Below are 24,181 nucleotides of genomic sequence, written 5' to 3' on the forward strand. Positions count from 1 at the left end.
GGTCTCGGTCTGTACTCACGAATGTTGTCGGTGTTCTCCTGCACGATGTCCGTCTTGAGCAGGTTGTCGGCCAGGACGAAGGCTCCTTGCTCCACCGTGTCCAGTAGCATGGTGGCTGCTCTCAGCTGCTCCCCGGTGCTCAGGTCCCTCCACGCCGACTGGGCCTGGGGCTGAAGCAGGTTGTTCACGGTCTCAACCATGGCCTGCACCAGACAACAAGGAGAGTTAGCGACATGATAGTGGAGGGGGATAACCAAGCAGAGCATCAGTAGGGAGCTAGCAAAGGGAAGATAACAATGGCATCAGTATGGGTTAGGGAAGGACTTTAGACTGTAGAATCACCAATTGACTTGAATAATGTGTCATTTAAAAGGGCTTGTTAACAAGGTTATGCCAGGACTTTCCAGAGGGAGAAATATCAAGTAAGGTTAGTCAAATGTATATGTATACTTCTGGAAGATACAAGCTTGGTCCTGTGTGGCTCAGTTGGTAGAGCATGACCCCTTGCACAATTTCTCCTCGTCTGGAGATCGCTCTTTTCTTTCTCCCTGGTTTATTGGTTTCAGATTGTTCATTTGTGGGATTAGGGGAAACATAATTGAGGTTAAACTATATTAACATACAGTGTTCCTCAACGAGTGGTTGTCCTGAATAGCCGACAACAAAAATTGTGTTCCACCACTGGCTTCTGAACTAAATAATGTTATATTATAATTAATGAATGGTATTCTGTTTCAGTGTGTTAATGTAGCATGGAGGATTATTGGGGGTGAATACATTCATGGAAATGCAATCAGCCTGGCCTACACCTGTCCTGTGATGTATACATTGGTACGATTTACCACTGACTGACTGTCTCCACACATTCACCACGGCTCAATGTTGCTATGAATTATGCCAGATGTTTTTCTTGAAGGGGTCTGCTCATATCGAACGTCGTCCACGTTACAACAGGCATACATTTGTGACTTCTCCCTCTGAAAAGCCCTGGCATAACATTATTAACTACCTCTTTTAAAATACCCATTATTCATGTCAAACAGTCAATGGTACATCGTACCAGGAGAAACAATGACATTATATACAGTGCATTCGGAAAGTATTTAGACCCCTTGACTTTTTCCACATTTTGGTTCATCACAGCTTTATTCTAAAATGTATTAAATTGTTCCCCCCCCCCCTCAATCTACAGACAATACCCCATAATGACAAAGCAAAAACAGAAATATCACATTTACATAAGTATTCAGACCCTTTACTCAGGGTCTGTTGAAGCACCTTTGGCAGCGATTGTCGTTTTGAGTTTTCTTGGGTATGATGCTTGAACCTATTTGGGGAGGTCCTCCCATTATTTTCTGCAGATCGTCTCAAGCTCTGTCAGGTTGGATGCAGAGAGACGCTGCATAGCTATTTTCAGGTCTCTCCAGAAATGTTCGACAGATTAAAGTCTGGGCTCTGGCTGGGCAACTCAAGGACATCAAATCCAATTGTATTGGTCACATACAACATGGTTAGCAGATGTTATTGCGAGTGAAGCGAAATGACATTGAGACTTGACCGAAGCCACTCCTGCGTTGTCTTGGCTGTGTGCTTAGGGTCATTGTCCTGATTATCATCAAGGATATCTCTGTACTTTGCTACGTTCATCTTTCCCTCGATCCTGACTAGTCTCCCGGTCCCTGCCGCAGAAAAACATCCCCACAGCATGATACTGCCACCACACTTCACAGTGGGGATTGTGGCAGGTTTCCTCCAGACGTAACACTTGGTATTCAGGCCAAAGAGTTCAATCTTGGCCTCAACAGACCAGAGAATCTTGTTTCTCATGGTCAGAGTCCTTTAGGTGCCTTTTGGCAAACTCCAAGTAGGCTGTCATATGCCTTTTACTGAGGATTGGCTTCCGCCTGCCCTCTCTACCATAAAGGCCTGGTTTGTGGACTGCAGCAGAGATGGGAGAACCTTCCAGAAGGACAACCATCTCCACAGAGGAACTCTGGAGCTCTGTCAGAGTGACCATTGGGTTCTTGGTCACCTCCCTGACCAAGGCCCTTCTCCCCTGATTGCTCAGTATGGCCGGGCGGCCAGGTCTCGGAAGAGTCTTGCTGGTTCCAAACTTCTTCCATTTAAGAATGATGGAGGCCACTGTGTTCTTGGGGACCTTCAATGCTGCAGACATTTTTTGGTACCCTTCTCCAGATCTGTGCCTCGACACAATCCTGTCTCGCAGCTCTACAGACAATTCCTTTAGCTTTGACATGCACTATCAACTGTGGGAACTTATATAGACAGGTGTGTTCCTTTCCAAATCATGTCCAATCAATTGAATTTACCACAGGTGAACACCAATCAAGTAGTAGGAACATCTCAAGGATGATCAATGGAAGCAGGATGCACCTGAGCTCAATTTCGAGTCTCATTGCAAAGGGTCTGAATACTTATGTAAATAAGGGCATTTCTGTTTTATTTTGAATAAAAACAAACAAAAACAAACATTTCTTTTCGCTTTGTCATTATGGGGTATTGTGTGTCGATTGGATTTAAAAATATATATATTTTAGAACAAAACTATAATGTAACAAAATGTGGACAAAGACAAGGGATCTGAATACCTTCCGAATGCACTGTACATCACAGAACAGGTGTAGGCCAAGCTGATGCATGTAGGCCAGGCTGATGCACCCCCAAAAATCCCCATCCTCCATGCTACATTAACACATGCGTGTAAACACACTGAAACAGAATACCATTTATTAATCATAATATAGTATAATTTAGTACAGAAGCGAATGGTGGTACACAATTTTTGTTGTCGGCTACTCAGGACGACCACTCGTTGAGGAACACTGTCTATTAATATTGTTTAACCTCAATTATATTTTCCCTAATCGCACAATAATTCAACACAATAATCTGAAACCAATAAACAAGGGAAATAGAAAAGGGAGCAATCTCCAGACAAGAGGAGAAATTGTGAGCAACTGAGGGCAAGACATTTGAATAGAAAACTAATTGGTCAATCTAAACTATTCCATCCCTCTGATGCAACAGAAGAAAATGCATGATCAAATCTGAAAACTCTGTACATGAATAGGTGTTCGCACAGAATTCACAGGTGCTTTTTCATTTTTTTAAATCGAATAATCAAACATGAGTACTATTGAACAAAGGGTTTCACAGAACAGACTGAGAAAAATAATAATGAATCATTTGAAAGAAATCATCACAGCCTCTCTGATATCCCACAGCTTCAAAGGCCAATTTACGCCTCTGCGTTTGCAAAGACGGACGCCGCGCTTGATCGTAAATGCTCATTGGCGAGAATCTAAGGGAGAAACATCAAGCTTTTTAAGAGGGGGGAAGAAAGCTCCTCCAACATTGCACAGGGCAATACATTGGTGTTATCCCGATGGCTACAGTTGGTTCCGTTTTGATCAATAGACCATGAAAGAGAATAGGAGTTTCAGAGTTGATTCCAGAACAGCGGGATCCAAAACCGCAGGGGTACGAAACCTCAGGCAATGCAATGACAAAACAGCCCCATTGGAGATGCCCGACATGAATCAAACTGATTGAGATATATATATATAAAAAGAAGCCTGATACTATAAACATTATAAACGACATAACCCATACACACAAGAGTTATCAGCTTCCAATTAATTATGTAGATCCTTAAGATGAGTGTCTTTGTTGTGGACACAGCGGCAGCTAATCTAGACTATATCTGGTACAGAATAGACAAGAGCATGAGGAAAAGAGGTGGTTGTATTCAACTCACTAGTGCGCTGAGATGAAGGGAACATTAAATAGCACCAGCTGGCTATTCCACACTTCCCGGCGCACAAACACAGTCTTTAAGCCAGGCAAGCGCCCAACTTTGATGCAATTATTCATTATCTTCAGCCAAACTCAAATCATACCTTTTGACATTAACAGAGACGCCGAGGTTGATTGGCTCTCAATTAAGGAGCTGTTTCTCTGCAGCACTGGAATATTTTCCCCTTCGCCAGTTTAAATATGATGAAGTCTGAAACGGCAATGTACTAAGCAATCTGTCCTTCCAGAGAGTACATGCTGGAGCCATCAAAAACGTGATAAACTCAATTTTGAGTAAAGTGCAGTCTTTGGGTATGGTACCTATTAGGGTTGCATTTGCAAATCAATGCGACACAAAGCCGTATTTTGGATAGGGGTGCTCGGAAATGATAGGGCATTGATTAGTGTGCGGATTCAAGTATAAAGCCCCTCATTTTGAATCAGGAAGTCAAATGATGATGGGTTTAGCTGCTTAATATGGGGTTATGATGCTTATCTGTGGACCTAACAGAGAACAAATCAATTATGAATATAAATCTGGATGTATTTTTGGCTTCAAAATGCCGGTTTGAGGATCATCTCTGTTACATGTGCTTTAACCGAGCTACAAACCATGGAAATAAAACAGAACCATTACTGGAAGCATTATTGAGTGACATGACATCTGCGTCAATCATCTTCATGGACTTACAGCAAATGTATAAAGGGCGTAAATAAGGATATAAACAGACATTAAAATGTGTATACAGGAAAGAGCTATATTGTTCTACGGTTTGTTGAATGTCATTTGCCAGCATAATCAAGCAAATGGGAAAACAACATGAGAAAGCTGTATAAACCCCCCCCCCCCCCCCCCCCACACACACACACACACACACACACACACACACATACATACATACATACATACATACATACATACATACATACATACATACATACATACATTCATACATACATACATACAGAGGGGCAAAAAAGTATTTAGTCAGCCACCAATTGTGCAAGTTCTCCCACTTGGTGGCTGACTAAATACTTTTTTGCCCCACTGTACATACATACAGTTGAAGTCGGAAGTTTACATACACCTTAGACAACTACATTTAAACTCAGTTTTTCACAATTCCTGACAATCCTAGTAAAAATTCCCTGTCTTAGGTCAGTTAAAATAAAGTGGTGATCCTAAGAATGTGAAATATCAGAATAATAGCAGAGAGAATTATTAATTTCAGCTTTTATTTCTTTATCACATTCCCAGTGGGTCAGGAGTTTACATACACTCAATTAGTATTTGGTCAAACGTTTCGGGTAGCCCTCCACAAGCTTACCACAATAAGGTGGGTGAATTTTGGCCCATTCCTCCTGACAGAGCTGGTGTAACTGAGTCAGGTTTGTAGGCCTCCTTGCACGCACATGCTTTTTCAGTTCTGCCCACAAATTTGCTATAGGATTGAGGTCAGGGCTTTGTGATGGCCACTCCAATACCTTGACTTTGTTGTCCTTAAGCCATTTTGCCACAACTGTGGAAGGATGCTTGGGGTCATTGTCCATTTGGAAGACCCATTTCTGACTGATGTCTTGAGATGTTGCTTCAATATTTCCACATAATTTCCCCGCCTCATGATGCCATCTATTTTGTGAAGTGCACCAGTCCCTCCTGCAGCAAAGCACCATGGTGCTCTTAGGCTTGCAAGCCTCCCTCTTTTTCCTCCAAACATAACGATGGTCAATATGGCCAAACAGTTCTATTTCTGTTTCATCATCAAAAATTACGATATTTGTCCCCATAGGCAAACCATAGTCTGGCTTTTTTATGGCGGTTTTGGAGCAGTGGCTTCTTCCTTGCTGAGTTGCCTTTCAGGTTATGTCGATATAGGGCTCGTTTTACTGTGGATATAGATACTTTTGTACCTGTTTCCTCCAGCATCTTCACAAGGTAATTTGCTGTTGTTCTGGGATTGATTTGGACTTTTCGCACCAAAGTGCGTTCATCTCTAGGAGACAGAACGCGTCTCCTTCCTGAGCGGTATGATGGCTGTGTGGTCCCATGGTGTTTATACTTGCGCACTATTGTTTGGGGTAGCTTCAGGCGTTTGGAAATTGCTCCCAAGGTGAACCAGACTTGTGGAGGTCTACAATTGTTTTTCCTGAGGTTTTGACTGGTTTATTTTGATTTCCCCATGATGTCAAGCAAAGAGGCACTGAGTTTGAAGAAAGGCCTTGAAATATATCCACAGGTAAGGCCATAAGCAAACAAGAAAATTCTCATCCAGAGGCAGCTCTCCTAGTGGCTGGGGACTTTAATGCAGGGAAACGTTAATTTCTTTTACATAATTTCTACCAGCACGTTAAATGTGCAATCAGAGAGAAAACCATTTGTTTTATATAAAACTGTAGACCACCTTTACTCCACACACAGAGATGCGTACAAAGCCCTCCCTCACCCTCCATTTGGTAAATCTGACCATAACTCTATCCTCCTACTTCTGCTTACAATCAAAAACTAAATCAGGAAGTACCAGAGACTCACTCAATAAGGAAGTGGTCAGATGACGTAGATGCTAAGCTAAAGGACCGTTTTGCTAGCACAGACTGGAATATGTTCCGGGATTCTTCCGATTGCATTGAAGAGTACACCACATCAGTCACAGGCTTCATCAATAACTACATTGATGATGTCATCCCCAGAGTGACCGTACGTACATACTCCAATCAGAAGCCATGGATTACAGGCAACATCCGCACTAAGCTAAAGGGTAGAGCTGCCACTTTCAAGGAGCGGGACTCTAACCAAGACGCTTATAAGAAATCCCGCTATTCCCTCCGATGAACCATCAAACAGGCAAAGCGTCAATACATAGTACAAAACAGTCTCTGAGACTTGTCGGATATGGCAGGGCTTGCAAACTATTACAGACAAGAAAGGGAAGCACAGCTGCGAGCTGCCCAGTGACACGAGCCCACCAGACGAGCTAAATAACTGCATGCTCACCTCGAGTCAAACAACACTGAAGCAGGCTTTGTGAATGTTGACCTTCCAATTTGCATACCACCCCAACAGATCGACAGATGATGCAATCTCTATTGCACTCCACACTGCCCTTTCCCACCTGGACAAAAGGAACACCTATGTGAGGATGCTATCAGCGTTCAACACCATAGTGCCATCAAAGCTCATCGCTAAGCTAACAAATCTGGGACTAAACACCTCCCTTTGCAACTGGATCCTGGACTTCAGCACAGGGGCCCCTCAGGGGTGCGTGCTCAGTCCCCTCCTGTACTACCTGTTCACCCATGACTGCATGGCCAAGCATGACTCCAACACCATAATTAAGTTTGCCGACAACACTACAGTGGTAGGCCTGATCACCGAAAACGACGAGACTGACTTCCTTCCTGTAGGCTGTCACCTGGCAGTATGGTGCAGTTACCTTGACTAACCGGTGCCCCCGCACATTGACTCTGTACCGGTACCCCTGCTGTATATAGCTTGCTACTGTTATTTCTTTGTTGCTCCTTAATTAGTTAACCTCCACAGGATCGGTGGGTCCCCCGCGGGATGGTTGAGCTAACGTAGGCTAATGCGATTAGCATGAGGTTTATGTAACAAGAACATTTCCCAGGACATAGACATTTCTGATATTGGCAGAAAGCTTAAATTCTTGTTAATCTAACTGCACCCTCCAATTTACAGTAGCTATTACAGTGAAATAATACCATGCTATTGTTTGAGGAGAGTGCACAGTTATGAACTTGAAAATGTATTAATAAACCAATTAGGCACATTTGGGCAGTCTTGATACACAATTTTGAACAGAAATGCAATGGTTCATTGGATCAGTCTAACACTTTGCACATACACTGCTGCTATCTGGTGGCCAAAATCTAAATTGCACCTGGGCTGGAATAATACATTATGGGCTTTCTCTTGCGTTTCAGAGATGGTACAAAAAAACACATGTTTTTTAATTTGTATTATCTATTCCAGATCTAATGTGTCAGAGGACCTGGCGACCTTGGTTAGCGCGCACTGCGCCCGGCCCACCACAGGAGTCGCTGGTGCGCGATGAGACCAGGGTATCCCTACTGCCCAATTGTGTGTTGCCCCACGGGCCACCCAGTCACGGCTGGCTGCGACAGAGCCTGGGCGCGAACACAGGCTCTCTGGTGGCACAGCTAGCGCTGCGATGCAGTGCCCTAGACCACTGCGCCACCTGGGAGGCCCCTGTGTACTTTCTGAAGACTGTGGCAAGCACGTTTAAGGATTCTGGGCAAGAATCCTTAAAGCAAGAATCCTATATAAGTCGGAGTAATTAAGCTTAGCACCGAGTCTACAAGTCTAGCAGGCAACCTTCACAGACAAATGAGATCTACAGTTTACCCCTGGGGACAACAAACTCTTTTCACGAGAGCCTCTTATTTCCAAAGGGGGAGAGAGAGCGAGGGAGCGAGAAAGGGATAGAGAGAGCCGAGAGGGATGTACTCAAGCAGCACAACACACTCAGTGTAGCGGAGTAGAGGAGTGTGGATGCCTTACTGCAGACAGACTGCTTCTCCATCTGTCAGAAGCAGTGGTTCGGCTCAGAGAGCTCCAAACTTTCAACCACTGTTATGTTTCTGTTCCACCCCCCACCCACCTAGTTTCCTCTGCTCTCTTGAAAGATCCAATACACCCAGGGAAACCAGCACTTCCTGGTTCTTGGCTGGTCTGGAAATGTTAATCATCAACTAGCTCGCCTACACCCCCGAATGCTATGGTTGTAACAAGCTGATGACTGGGCAAGAAAAATACCCTGTTCTAATATTTGTGAATTACATCCTTCTGTACTCTCCCTTCTTTGAGTACTTACTGATTTGATTTTTACTTGGTTAAAGCACAGGTTCCAATACTTTGCGTTAACCAATCCAGATCGATATCAGATCAGTGATCATTCCAAATAAGGGGTAAAGAAAGGATGCAATCTAGAAGAATTGGAACAGGGCCAACCTATCTTGCTGCAGTCATTTCAAATGAAATCAAGCTTTATTTATACAGCACATTTCAGACATGGAATGCAACACAATGTGATTCACAGGAAAAAAACTAATAAAAACGATGAAAATAACAACTGAAACATTTACTACACAACAAGAGGATAAAAAAACCAAAAGAATAACAATAAAAACTGAGCGACTAAAAAGCACCCCAAGGAAAAGCAAAGCTAAAAAGGTGTGTTTTACGATCTCTTAAAAATGTCCACAGTTTCGGTTCCCCTCAGGTTCTCTGGCAGGCTATTCGAGAGGCAGGGGGCACAGTAACTAATGGCTGCCTCACCATGCCTCTTGGTCCTTGGCTTTGGGATAGTTAAAAGGTCCGTGCCAGAGGACCTGAGGGACCTACTGGGTACATAACTTAAAAGCATGTCTGACATGTATTGGGGTGCACAATCATGGATTGATTTTAAAACCAATAGAATAATCTTAAAATGTATTCTAAAACTCACAGGCAACCAGTGCAGATACTTTACAACCAGTGTGATATCTGTCTGGTCTTGGTAGGACCCATGCTGCAGCATTCTGTATGTCTTGCAGTAGACCAATGGCTTTCTTGGGTAGATCAGACAGGAGATCATTACAGTAGTCAAGCCTGCTTGTAATAAAAGCATGGATGAGTCTCTCTGTATCAGCCTTAGAGCAAAACAACCACACCTTGGCAACGTTCATCTGGTGGTAAAAAGCTATTTTGGTCACAATCCTAATGAGTGATTCAAAATTGAGTTTAGAATCTAAAATAACACCTATGATTCTTATCTGCTGTTTTATCCTTATTGCCTGTAAATTAAAATGTGTGGCCATATTCTCTAGCTGTGCTTTGGCTCCAACAATAATTACCTCTGCCTTTTCTTGATTTAGCTGGAGGAAGTTGTGATCCATCCAAGTATTTAAATCACTAATAAAGTCTAATAATTTATCCGTGGTTCTAAAATCCTCTGGTGACACAGAAATGTTAAGTTGTGTATTGTCTGTGTCGTAGTGAAAATGAATGCTGTGCTTTCTAATAACGCTGCCAAGGGGTAACATACAGTATATAAACTGAATTGTACCAGGCCCAAAAATCAAACCTTCTGGAACACCACATGAGATATAATTTTCTCAGAGTTATGTTCACAAATGATGAGAAAAAACTTGAATAGGTCCTAAACCAATTTGAACTGGGCCATAGAGGCCAACCCACATCTTCAGTCTGTCCAGAAGGACATCATGGTCAACAGTGTTGAACGCAGCACTTAAATCCAAGAGTACAAGGACAGAGAGATGTTTGGCATCTGTGGTGGCTCTAAGATAATTTAGCACTTTAACTAAGGCTGCCCACAAAAACCAGATTGGAATTTTTCAAAAATACAGTTGGCACATTTGTTATTTAGCTGTTTGAACACCAGTTTCTCCAGAATTTTGCTGAAGAATGGCAGGTTGGAGATTGGCTGAAAATTGTAATAATTGAAGAATCTAAATTAATTTTCTTCAGAAAGGGTTTTACCATAGCAGTTTTTAGTGCAGTGGGGAAAGTGTCTGTGTCACACCCTGACCATAGTTTGCTTTGTATGTTTATATGTTTTGTTTGGTCAGGTTGTGATATGAGTGGGCATTCTATGTTGTGTGTCTAGTTTGTCTGTTTCTGTGTTTGGCCTGATATGGTTCTCAATCAGAGGCAGGTGTTAGTCATTGTCTCTGATTGGGAACCTTATTTAGGTAGCCTGTTTTGGTGTTGGGGGTTGTGGGTGATTGTTCCTTTCCTGTCCTTTTTTTCCTTATGTCTGTCGTGTGCTAGTTTGCACCAGTATTAGGCTGTTTCGGTTTTCTTGTTACGTTTGTTTTGTGTTTGATTCGTGTTTACTTTAGTTTCATTAAACATGGATCGTAATAGACACGCCGCATTTTGGTCCGACTCTCTTTCACCTACAGAAAACCGTGACAGTCTGAACAGAGAGGGATTAACAATAGCTTGCACTTAACCAGATTTTTTTGAAGAAGAAGAAGGCGGTGGGCATAGGATCGAGAAGGCATGTAGGAGGCTTAAGTTGTGATATCACTTATCTGAGCATGTTTGTCAACCAGGGAAAATAAATCCATAGTGCCTTTGCGTAGTAGTCTAGGGCAGTGGTTCCCAACCATTTTCGGTTACTGTACCGCCAAGTACATTTTGCTCTGCCCAGATTACCCTTGAAGTACCCCTTCATATGCATTTTACCAGTAAGCCTATGGTCTCATGAGTCTTCTGAAGTACCCCCTGTGGATTGGCCAAGTACCTCCAATCTTAGCACCCCTGGTTGGGAAACACTGGGCTAGCTTACATACAGTATCAAACTTCTCATCAGGTCTTGCTTGACTGATACCCAGCCTAATGTTTGTTATATTATCTCTGAAATACACCATAAACTCATCACTTTTAGATGTGGGGGAAAGTGCACATAGGTTTGCGGGGTAGGATTTATCACACCATCAATGGTCGAGAAGAGCACTCTCAAATTATTCTGATTATTAGTGATCAAGTTAGGAAAGTATTTGGCCCCCTTGAACTTTGCGACCTTTTGCCACATTTCAGGCTTCAAACATAAAGATATAAAACTGTATTTTTTTTGTGAAGAATCAACAACAAGTGGGACACAATCATGAAGTGGAACTTTTTATGGATATCTTTAAGAAATGGCTTTCTTCTTGCCACTCTTCCATAAAGGCCAGATTAGTGCAATATACGACTGATTGTTGTCCTATGGACAGAGTCTCCCACCTCAGCTGTAGATCTCTGCAGTTCATCCAGAGTGATCATGGGCCTCTTGGCTGCATCTCTGATCAGTCTTCTCCTTGTATGAGCTGAAAGTTTAGAGGGACGGCCAGGTCTTGGTAGATTTGCAGTGGTCTGATACTCCTTCCATTTCAATATTATCGCTTGCACAGTGCTCCTTGGGATGTTTAAAGCTTGGGAAATCTTTTTGTATCCAAATCCCGCTTTAAACTTCTTCACAACAGTATCTCGGACCTGCCTGGTGTGTTCCTTGTTCTTCATGATGCTCTCTGCGCTTTTAACGGACCTCTGAGACTATCACAGTGCAGGTGCATTTATACGGAGACTTGATTACACACAGGTGGATTGTATTTATCATTATTAGTCATTTAGGTCAACATTGGATCATTCAGAGATCCTCACTGAACTTCTGGAGAGAAGTTGCTGCACTGAAAGTAAAGAGGCTGAATAATTTTGCACGCCCAATTTTTCAGTTTTTGATTTGTTAAAAAAGTTTGAAATATCCAATAAATGTCGTTCCACTTCATGATTGTGTCCCACTTGTTGTTGATTCGTCACAAAAAAATACAGTTTTATATCTTTATGTTTGAAGCCTGAAATGTGCAAAAGGTCGCAAAGCTCAAGGGGGCCGAATACTTTCGCAAGGCACTGTACCTGCAGGTTAGGGTGGGCCCAATAACATGTTGTATAAAGTCCATAGAACTCAAAATATTAAAATCACCTGGAGCACTACCAGACCCTGTACGTCTGTCTCTAAAACAGTTTGCGATGTTTCTGGAAATAATCCTGGAACCCCTGCGGTTCGGGTGAATCCAGTCTCTTTTAAAAAAAGTATTGGTTGCTCCCACAGCTAATCAAAGTTGTCACAAAAAGAGACATTCCTGTTGTTGCAAAGTTTCTATAGGTACTCGTTTAGGGCAAAAAGTCAGCTGAAATGTTCCGAACCCCTTCTGTAGCATGGGAGATCATTCATTATTCTTCCCTGTGCTAGTGGGGGTCTTTAATAAAATTGATTGTAGTCCTCCCTCAGATCCCCTAAAACCAGGGTTGTTATAACCTACGTGAGTGATAGTGTCAATACTGTGGTGACCACAGGCTCCTGGGTGACAGTGGACCGTGGTCAGTCCACAGACCGTAGGCAGGCCAAAATCTCTCACCATCTAGCTGCCCACACTGATAGAATCGACCTGGTGAACTGTGGTGGCCGTGGGGGAGGGTGCCACTGGGCGGCCGCCAGCTGTTGGTATACACCAAGGATCCGTGTTGACTCCCGGGGATGGTAGGTCTGTCTCATGCGGGGCAAAGCTGTTTGATAGCTGGATCTGATTTCCTTGGATAGATGGGTGGCCACACTGCCTCATGATCTCCTGCGCCTTGCGAGTGCCCAGTCTCGCACGGGTCGCGGAGTTGAGCTGAACATCTGTCAGTTGGATTGGGACAGATCAGACCGCCCGAGTCATCGACAGCTTTGCTATAGGAGGCATTTAAAACAGATTTGGTTTGCCTGGGTTACAGCAAGGTCGGTGTACTTAGAAAACAGATTTGACTTTTCTCGCACCCGAGCTAACAGCAGGAGGATCTCTTCCCTTAAATGCTTGATGGTGGTGAATTTAGAGCAGACAAATCCTCGTCCATTTTGCAGTTAGACCTTATCTTCATCTTGTGATTGTGTGAAAATAATCCCACACCTCAAGCATTTGTGCCCAGCTGTGGATAGAAACACTGATGGGCTAGCACTGCTAGCGTTAGCTTGCTCTATTTTCATGATGGCTAGCAGCTAAGTGCTACTTAACAGGAATCTGGGACAAACTTACGGTCCCAGCCATAATGGCTGACCGCATCGAGGTATCCATAGCAATACAAACTTTAGCTATGATTAAAAACAATTTAATGAAAACAATTTCATAAAAACAACAAACCGAATGTAGACAGTACACGGTTCTGTTGCACGCTCTGATTGCTATACACCATTGAAGGGGATGGAAGGGGTGGGATATTAGACTGGTGCCTGGAACTGGTCCAAGTCAGCCTGTGTGTGTGTGTGTGTGTGTGTGTGTGTGTGTGTGTGTGTGTGTGTGTGTGTGTGTGTGTGTGTGTGTGTGTGTGTGTGTGTGTGTGTGTGTGTGTGTGCGCTGATTGATGAAATGAACTCCAGGTCGGGGAAATTGATTCTGGCTGAGCCTGAACTCCCGTCAACGGCTTAGCGGAACGGAAGAGGGATGGAGCGCAAGTCTGACTCGCACTTCCTCACTTTCCACTTCCCTTTTCCACTCATCCCCTATTTTTTTCTGGAACATGTTCGTTTGGAAAATATTATCTGCTCCTTCACTTCAATTCTGCCTCACACTGCTGGTGCCTATAGGTCTTTTACCATCATCCTTTCTATTCCCCCTCTTTTGCTCTCGCTCTCTACAATATACTCTGCAATATAATGTGATCATGCCACAATATCAGTAGAGCATTCTCAGTGTGCTTGACCCTTCAACCCTGCTCACTCAATGGTCCTCAATACGCGACTGCCAGCATATGCATGACCAATCTCGACAAGACACTCCAATGCTTCCTGGTTATCAATAAAGTGGACTCTGACGTTTAAAAAATGCTCTAGAAATTTCCACAGCTGTGTTACATGATCCAATTGGTGACCAATTCAATCTACGGCTGCGCATTACCAATAAACGCAATTACTACTATTATATCCGCTATCGATGGTTCTGTTGAGGAATGTGCGGGGCATACAACATAAAAAGAAGCAGATACACTCAAGAAAGCTAATGCAAAGGTGTGTCAATATGAACATTGCGCATTATTTAACAAGGGAGAGTAAAACAGACAGCACCTTGTCGCAAAGTCAACTACGACCCCAAATCAAGTCTATTCACCATGCAAATTCCTAGAAATGAACTCAATAGGAAGACGGTTAATGAGAAGTTCCATGGTGTCTATTAGTAGATTGCAAAATAATGTACAGTTCTGAGGCAGAGGTACTTTTTCATTGAATGACCTTATTTTACTGCTGTCGAACTCTGACCGTGAACAGACACGGTCCATATAACATAGCGAGGGTGGAGTCTGTAGACAGTAAACCGCAGGACAGAATGGTTGTCGGGGGTAGCTAGACGGGGTAGTCTTTATGAGTATGTGGTCATTTTAACAAACCTCATCTTTTAACAAATTGGCCGCCGATAAAATGTTATAATCTCATTACGCTCTTGGACAAGGCCCCCCCCCTTCCCCTTCCATTCCGGCCTTTCTGAGGTCGCCTTCTACTGTGACACAATCACTAGTTACCACAATATACGAGGAAGAAGGGGAGAGGGAGTTGCGGTGAACAAGGGATCAGTACCCAATATCCTCTCTATATCCCGGAATTTATTGGTTTACGACCTTCACTCGCGCCAGGAGATACAATTCCCATTTTTAATACTCAACTCGGAGTTACTGGAGCTAGGAAAGTCGTACCATGTGATAAATCCCTTAACTCCACATACACTTGGCTGAAAATCGTATCCCTTTGGAAATATTGTGTGTCGCAGCCATTTTAAATAAGGGCGTTTGACCTTAGTTTGACGCAAAGGGGATGTAATCACTGTAATTGGCCAACCATGGTGTCAAAGCACCTAAACAAGATAGTAGTTAATACACCAAAAAGGATAGAAAGCTGGGTGCCATTTTGATTATGTTTGTTCGAAATCACAGACCACAGGCCTTTTATGTATCTGATAGTGACATAATCCTTTAGGGTGAACATAGAGAGGCTGGTTTGTACTGAATGTTTGTAGTAAATGAAGGTTAGATATTCTTTTCAAAAAAGGGAGCAAAGAAAAGCTACCGACAATTCCCATGATGCTCGAGGCTATTTACCGTATATATAGTCACTGAATACTACAATTCCTCACGCATCCACATAGACCTTATGAAGGGTTTATGTAGGCTTCATTAAGCTTTAAAAATACATGTTTAGCTTAACGTGGGACCCAATATTCTCAACACTTTCAACTAAGGTGTCTCTAGAACATGACATGTTGAATTATGTATAAATATTGGCCTACTACTGACAACCTCAAATCTCTTCCTAGGATGTTATTCCATAATGGTCTCGGGTAGATCCGGTGGCATGCAAATGGCTTTGTCAAGCACCCCACATAAAACAAGATGGATTCCCTAAATCAAGATGGTGAACCAGGCTCCTCTCATCTCCATTAGAGAGCAAACACCTGCTCCATCCTCCTAACCAGCAATTAGGGGGCTAACGAGCGGTTGGGACTGCATACCTGATCACCAATCTTAATAACATCCACGCCCTCCAACGTGCACTGGCAGTCAATTCACCCAAGCCCATCCTCGCACTGCTATAATCTGTTTGATTTTTCAAGGTATTTCTGACCCTGAGAAGACTGTGTTTAACATAATGCCTCTACCTCATTGCCAGCAATGATTGTGCATGGCGTGCTTAGCCCGGTACCAAAACAGAGGATGTGTGTGTGCCTGTCTATTTGTGTGCATGCATTCAAGTGCGAGCGTCTAGGTCTGTGCAGGCAGGTGCGGCAGAAAGCCATCTGCCCTGGTTTGTTTTGTATGCTTCCACTAATCTCACTTACGTGAACCACCAGGGGCCTAGTTGGAGAAAACACTGCTCAATTTCCCTAATCAATGAAAGTCCCTCAAAGCCATGACACAGCGCAATCGATGTCTGCGTTTACAGAAGACCAGCAGATGTTGTTCCATTATTCTGGTTCGTCGAAAGAGATTCCATCCCCGTTTGTTTGACACTGTCAGGCTCAGGGAAGGTATCGAGTCGACGCCAGTGCACGGTTCAACAGTTGCCCATGTAAATTACCAGTCAAAAGTTTGGACACACCTACTCATTCCAGGGTGTTTCTTTATTTATTTTTTTAAACATTCTACATTGTAGAATAATAGTGAAGACATGATTCCATATGTGTTGTTTCATAGTTTTGATGTATTCACCATTATTGTGTACAATGTAGAAAATAGTACAAATAAAGACCCTTGTAGGTGTATCCAAACTTTTGACTGGTACTGCACACACACACACACAATCATGTAGACACTTGTGTGCGCACACACACACAAACCCACAGACATCTATAATTCATGGATTTCTTAGTCAGTGCATATAAAACAATAAGTGGCCCATGCGGCTCTGTAGGTAGAGCATGGCGCTTGCAACGTCAGGGTTGTGGGTTTGATTCCCACGGGGGACCAGTACAAAAATGTATGCACTCACTACTTGTAAGTCGCTCTTTTTGGGGTTTTAGGCTGGGATTCTGTACAGCACTTTGAGATATCAGCTGATGTACGAAGGGCTATGTAAATACATTTGATTTGATAAGCGCATCCTCTAAATGACTCAGATGTAGAATTTGCAAAATGCCAACTGATATTCAAATGCTGCGCACACTTATACATGCACCCTAGTCTGTGTCGTACACACACACTTTCATCCACTGGAGAATGCTCAATCAAACAACCCATACGTATTGAAGTGAGTTCAGACATGCCGCAAAATATTTGAAACAATCAAATTCATGTTGCCTGACAGATGTGATACTACCACAGACAATGTAGGACAGCATCTGTAAGCTGTAGGAACCTTCTGCAGTGGGAAGCACACATGTCAACTCATCCGGTAGCTCTTAAGGTAGAACAGATTCTGATGACATTTTACTGATGAGCCGGGACATCAAATCCACACTGGAGCTCAAGAAATAGCTGTGGAGGCCCTACAAATTGGGACACACATGCTTTATGCATCATGAAGAGTCATAACACCCCCCTGTGAGTCTTGCCTGTCAGGGGAGTACTGGTGGACGGCGGGTTTTTGACTTGCTTTGGTTAAAATGAGGTCACTTTTGGCTCTTAACCATATCTACTTATTACACAAAAATGTGGAAGTCGGATTTACATTTCTGGGGGGAAAAAAATCTTTGGGGCATTGAAATGAAATTACTTGATGGTGGCTTTGAGCGAGTGCATAACCACTGACGGTTATAACAACGTGAAAGCTGTGAGTATATGCTAAAATGACATAATCTGGTTATGGTGAACAAGTATATTGCTATAGATGATTATATATGGCTCCCTTTATTTCATCTAAGAAAACTACTTAAACGTATTGTATAGTCGGTCGTCTTGTTGGCGTCTCCAGCAGGGAAAACATACGTGACATTTCCTTCAAGCAAAAAACCTGATATCTTGTTTGACATTTATATGTAGACCTTTACCTATTCAGCCATGACCAACCGAGGATCTTATAATATAGTATGCATTACATACAGTATTCATACAGTTTCTTCTTTGGAGTGTTGTTTTACCATCAAAAACCATCACGACACAAACACAGTGGCATGAAGACAGCTTTAACAAGCAAAACATGCTGGGAAACGGTGGCTATGTGAATTGGTTGCAGGGGTGGGGGTTGGCGGGAGAATTAGGACATTGGGATGTGGTTAAGACAAAGTGAGATGAGCAACAACTTGAACAAAAAAAATGGCAACGAGCAATAGTTGCATCTACACCAATACATTTTTTTCTTTTTTTATTATTTAACAAGGCAAGTCAGTTAAGAACAAATTCTTATTTACAATACAGGTCTAGGAACAGTCGGTTTACTGCCTTGTTCAGGGGAAGAACAACATATTTTTACCTTGTCAGCTCGGGGATTTGATCTCACAACCTTTTGGTTACTGGCACAACGCTCTAACCAATAGGCTACCTGCTGCCCAAAGTAGTATGTTTAGATCCATGTTTTCAGACACAATTTTACAAGATCAAAGTTTACTTGGCATGCCCAACATTGAGCAACAAATGCCTTCACAGCCAGGACTATCATTAGCACAAAGCATGACATTATGGTGGGGCAACAAGTCACAAATCATGGGTACACCAAAACACAGCACCATGGCGGATGGGAAGGGTAGGCAGCTGGGTGAAATATAAGAGTCAAAATACCTGCACGTAAAACCGGCAAGAGCGCTCTCTTTTCTGCAGCTGCAAACCACCAGAAAAAAATAACCGTTAGCAAAGGGTTGACACGACATACAAGTTCCATTAGTATGAAATAAAGTGTGAAAAGAGAGAAAATAAATATATAACAAAAAGTCACCTCTTGACTTTGGCTAATTAAGACTTTCTCATTTTACATAAACTGTGTGAAAAACGGCATGCACATTAATTATTCCCTCTCATAGAAAACATCACAAAGAATCTTAGTCAATTAGAGCAGAAACAAGCCACACAGCCCAAGTGGGGATTGTGGCTGAGACATTGTTCAGCTTTCAAGTTGGAGTTTCAAGGTTACCGCTTGTACCTGTGGGTAAGTGGAGGAGAAAAAAGGAACTAAAGAAGAACTATTTCACTTGGAAACCTTGTCCCGGCAGGAGAAAAGCTAAACCTGAAGGAGTTTCGCATACCTGGGACTGATGTTAGCAGGTCAATACAGTATGTAGAGATTTCAAATTAGCACTGGAGTACTGACAGCTAGCTAGACTAGCACGTAGCATTGGGCTGGGAACAGACTAAATAAACAGAAGCCTACTTTGTTAGCCTAGCCTAGCTGTAGCACATAGCATAGAGAGAATGCTGATGCGCTCCTGGTTTTCTGTGATGGGTGGCGTCTTCCTCATAAAGGAAAGCTCTCACTCCTTCACATCAGTCAGCCCATTTTCTTGGAAATGGTCCCGTTAGTGCCTTTCGCATGACACTTTGATCATAAAAGTGCCACAGATCTTGGTGTTTGCCAATTCAATCGGCTCCTTGTCTGCCGGCGGAGAAGCATTGTGTTCACTATCAAAGGGATCTTTAATTCTGTTAGCTCTTAGCAGATTGTGTCAAAATGATTGAACTCAAGAGGTAAACACACGTGCGAGAGAGAGAGAGAGGTGGAGCACCAGCGCTAGGGTCTGCTATGCCAGCTGGGATTAAAGGGGAAAGGATGTAGGACAGAGCGGAGAGGACAACCTTGAATAGTATAGAGAGAGTGTTAGGGGAGATTTGTCATAAGTCCTTGGTGTACCAGGTAGTTAGTGTATTTACCTAAGAGATAATGATCAAATGGGAAAAATAATATTCTCCCAGTAGTAGCTTTCCTTGTTCTAGACATTATCTTTTTTGGCATCGTCATAAGAGAAGACGTAAGTCAAAAAAGAAATACATGAAAATGTTTTGTCATTCAGCAGACACTCTTATCCAGAGCAATTTACAGAAACAATTAGGGTGTGCTCAAGGGCACATTAGCATTTTGTTTTTACCTCATCGGCTCGGAGATTCAAACCAACAACCTTGCGGTTACCTGCCCAACGATCTTAACCACTAGGCTACCTGCAGCCCTTATAGTCTAGGCTAATGTTTATTTTTACATACTGTATACTCATAGAACATTGGCTCCAGTTTTACAACAAGATTATAACAATAAAAATCAAGGATCCTCTCCCATAAAACGTAGTTTGAATTGTAACTGTTCTTAACTTTTTATTTTCAAGATGGCTACCTCGTAAAAGCCATAGATAAAGAGATCAGAAGTGCAAGCCGTCAGATTTCTCCTCAGCCCGTTGGCTATCACCATCGCCTCGCTCTCCAAGGAGGGAATGACACTTAAATCTCAATGGAGGCATCTGGCTGCATGCGGCAATTAAATAAAGTCGGTGAAAAAAAGCTATTGGGAAACAGGTGTTATTGTTCCACTACAAGTGAAGCCGCTAAAACAAATTAACGGCTGACATTTTGAATTTCACTGATGTTTGCTTTTCCATTGGTTGCGTCACATTGCCTGAGTGCGCCTACGTGTACCCAACTGTGAATTTGGGAATAATTGCATTAGGTTGGGGCTACAAAAAAAACTCAGGCACTCTTGGGTTTAGAAAACAGCTATGTTTAATACATTTCCTCTGTCATTAGAAAGAAAGGAGCAGGGCATGAGAACCGCTTCAGACGTGCCTGGAATATCCCTATGACCTCTTTAAAAAGTCTACCTACTTTGGAATAATCCTACCCACGCGTTTGCTGTTATAATTAGTTATAACCCCAACTGACTTTTGGTAATATAAAGCAGAACAGTCTATGCGGTGAGGCTTTAAGATATCCACCCTGCGTTTGGTTGCTTGTAGATTATGATGTTTTTTGAGGGCCGGGCAGATCGCTAGATGCGAGAAATAATGCAGGAGATAATTTGGTATGACAGTGCTGTGGCCGGAGTACAGATCATTAAAACAATGCCCACAGTTCAGGTTTGACTGGCTTGAAATCCTTGTCTGGCCTCCACCGGTGAAAAAGAAAGTTTCAGAGATTGAAGGAAACAAAGAAAGGTGAATAAAGTCAGTTCTTCCTTCGGCTATGAATCAATTCTCATATATATCCTCCTTTCTTCATCCTGGGTCCTTGGTGGACCATTGAGCTGAACAATCTGGATAGGCGAAGCGAAAGGTTGGAAACCCTACGGTTTATGTTGCTCTCGCCTGTCACAATCTGTCAAATCAACGAGTCCCGAAGGGAAGGCGTCGAGGAAAGGAAATGACACAGCCATTGCTTTTCCCAGACTGGAGGTAGAAACCTACCTTGTTGAGGCTGCGGGCTGCACTATCTTTGCCTCCAGGGGTAAGGTTCCTCAGCTGCACGTCAAGTAGGTCCACAAGCTGACCCATGACCTTGACTGTGTAGGTGATGTCCCCTGCCTGAAGGTTACTCTTAGTTTGCTCCGACAGCTCCCTGGCAATGATGGCTGCAGTCTCTCCTGCTTTGAGCTGGAAAAACAACACACACATATTTAACCAATCATGATGACAGACACATATTCACATTGACACATACACGGTATGCAATTAACCACTGACTATCATGCTATGTAGCTATAGTACCAACGGACTGGCCATAGGGCAGTTTGGGCAAATGCAGATGGGCTGGCCAAACATGAACCCAGTTGTCCGGGTCTAAATTGGAGGTTTTGCGCAGAATTATCACTATTTGGCATAATAACGGGGTCCTCGAGGGGAAGAAAATAGGCCGGTGTGTAATATGATTGGTTCAAATCTATAATATGAGGATTCAATATTTCATTCAATGTTGCTGAATGACCAGTGTATAAGTATATACTATTTCATGCTATTTGATTTGATTTAAAGTGGCTAGAACCAAATCAATTCCAGTCTCAAATTTGTGACAAAGTCAAACACTATTACATCATAAATAAATACAATCCTACAGTCATCCGTCTCCCTGTATCTAAACACATACTCTGCATTGAACTTATTATTTTCAATATACACATTTCAAACATGACAAACGGCATTATACAAAATGTTTGAAGTTAGAAAATAATGTTTAGCATGTACAGATTTCCTGATTATATCACTATCGCCTGCAATTGAATAGTGAGGAAATGAGGAAATGTTTAATTGAATGCACACGGGGGCAAATAGACGATCAGGAAACAATTATGAAGTCAACTATTGAGACAAGTCTCCCCTAAAAGTCTATAGGCAGCGTGAAACTAATGGCTGCTAGCTTTAGTGGGAAGACATGTCACACACGGAGGATGACGCCTGTTTGAAATGAATTTTGTCTAGAGAACTTCTGTGATTGTCGTGACTGTGCTTTGGCGAGATCTTTTGGCAAAAAAACTAAAACATTGATCATTCCAGTCTTTCACTTCGGTATTTAGGTATAAAATACGTTTTTTCTGCTTTCCATCTATCCTCAATAATCCCCCCTGTCGAGCTCCGATTGTCTGGCCCAATCCCAAATCATCCCCTAAACCCCACGCCCTTATGCACCTGTGGAGATCTGAGATGATTTGACATTTGTAATCAATCTGATAATAGCTCGACCTTGCCTCACTCGGTGGAAGTTACACAATATATTGCTTATACCAATCAACTTATCCCCCCCTTCTCTTTCTCTCTCAGTCTATTGTTGTATTGCATGTAGCAGCTCTTTATTTAGACTCCGGAGGAAGAGAAACAAATGTTTTCAAAGCACAACCACGAATCATTCCCTATGCACGCCACTTGGTTGGAGAGTACCTATTTACATTTTCTGAGGGAAACAATTTAATAAAACATCTCCTCAAGCCATGGATGAGACTGTCTCCGAAGAGTCTCCATTTGCCCACAAACTAGCAACAGCTTTGTAGTCGTTGTGTCTCTTGGTTTTTAAATTACAACATATAAATCTGCCAAGCAGAGAGGCCTAATGATGTCTAGAGGAGTCTCATTTCATAGTGCAATGTGTTTGTGCTTTTAATTAATCTTGAATTGGATTACGAAAAAAATAACTTTGTGTTTCGCTTTCTTTGTCTCTACTACCCAGACATTTAATTGAATAACACCTGTTCCATTCAAATGGGAAATGTTTTCATTTGCAGGAGATTTGACTACCGTTCAGAAAGAACATTTAATCTGGTCAAAATTAGAGTGCTAAACACAGTTTGAAGACATTTAAAATCTGGATATACAGTATATTCAACAGGGACATTGAAGAGGTGAGGTTGGATCTGATTTGGAGCACGGTTCCGAAGGTCTGCTATTCTTCCTAAGGTCCCTCTATTTTTAAAACGCTTATAGCTTCCTGCATTCGATTCGCCTCGGGTTTAGTGAAGACCAAGAGAGCGCATTTGGGCTACATATATTTTGGGCCATGTTTAGGAGTCTAACCAAGTCAGACATCTGTGTTTAGTCGGCTGTGTTCGCGGATGATGCACTTCTTTCCTCTGATATTTCATACATACAGTACAGTGCATTCGGAAAGTATTCACACCCATTGGCTTTTTCGCCATTTTGATGTGTTACAGCCCTATTCGAAAATGGATTCAACTTTTAAAAAATCCTCAATCTACAAACAATACCCCATAATGACAAAGCAATTATTTTTTTTGCAAATGTATACATTAAAAAAAATAATACCTTATTTACATAAGTATTCACACACATTGCTATGAGACTAAATTCAGCTCAGGTGCATCCTGTTTCCATTGATCATCCTTGAGCTGTTTCTACAACTTGATTGGACTACACCTGTTGTAAACTCAATTGATTGGACATCATTTTGAAAAAGGCACACACCTTTCTATAGAAGTTCCCACAGTTGACAGTGCATGTCAAGGCAAAAACCAAGCCATGAGGTCAAAGGAATTGTCCGTAGAGTTCCGAGACAGGATTGTGTCGAGGCACAGATCTGGGGAAGGGTACCAAAAAATGTCTGCAGCATTGAAAGTCCAAGAACACAGTGGCCTCCATCATTCTTAAATGGAAGAAGTTTGGAACCACCAAGACTCTTCCTAGAGCTGGCCTCCCGACCAAACTGAGTAATCAGGGGAGAAGGGCCTTGGTCTGGGAGGTGAACAAGAACCCAAGTCACACTTACAGATCTCCTGAGTTCCTCTGTGGATATGGGAGAACCTTCCAGAAGGACAACCATCTCTGCAGCACTCCACCAATCATGCCTTTATGGTAGTGGCCAGATGGAAGCCACTCCTCAGTAAAAGGCACATGACATCCCACTTGGAGTTTGCCAAAAGGCACATGAAGGACACCAGACCATGAGAAACAAGATTTTCAGGTCTGATGA

The 24,181-nt window shown here is 42.6% G+C and overlaps 1 protein-coding gene across 11 annotated transcripts in view; it reads right to left on the bottom strand.

Moving 5' to 3' along the window:
* Positions 1 to 24,181, bottom strand: part of LOC135516327 (adhesion G protein-coupled receptor L3-like) — a 318,499-nt gene that overhangs the window by 75,869 nt on the left and 218,449 nt on the right. For 8 of the 11 annotated variants that reach the window (XM_064940527.1, XM_064940520.1, XM_064940523.1 and 5 more), the window contains 3 exons: positions 21,175 to 21,360; positions 18,575 to 18,613; positions 20 to 203 (listed from right to left, as the gene is read on the bottom strand). In XM_064940527.1, the coding sequence (XP_064796599.1) occupies positions 20 to 203; positions 18,575 to 18,613; positions 21,175 to 21,360 (409 nt within the window). The remainder of the gene's footprint in view (positions 1 to 19; positions 204 to 18,574; positions 18,614 to 21,174; positions 21,361 to 24,181) is intronic. The other 3 variants (XM_064940528.1, XM_064940524.1, XM_064940521.1) reach the window with 1 other exon arrangement.

This window comes from Oncorhynchus masou, chromosome 27 (genome assembly GCF_036934945.1).
Source record: "Oncorhynchus masou masou isolate Uvic2021 chromosome 27, UVic_Omas_1.1, whole genome shotgun sequence".
NCBI lineage: Eukaryota > Metazoa > Chordata > Actinopteri > Salmoniformes > Salmonidae > Oncorhynchus > Oncorhynchus masou.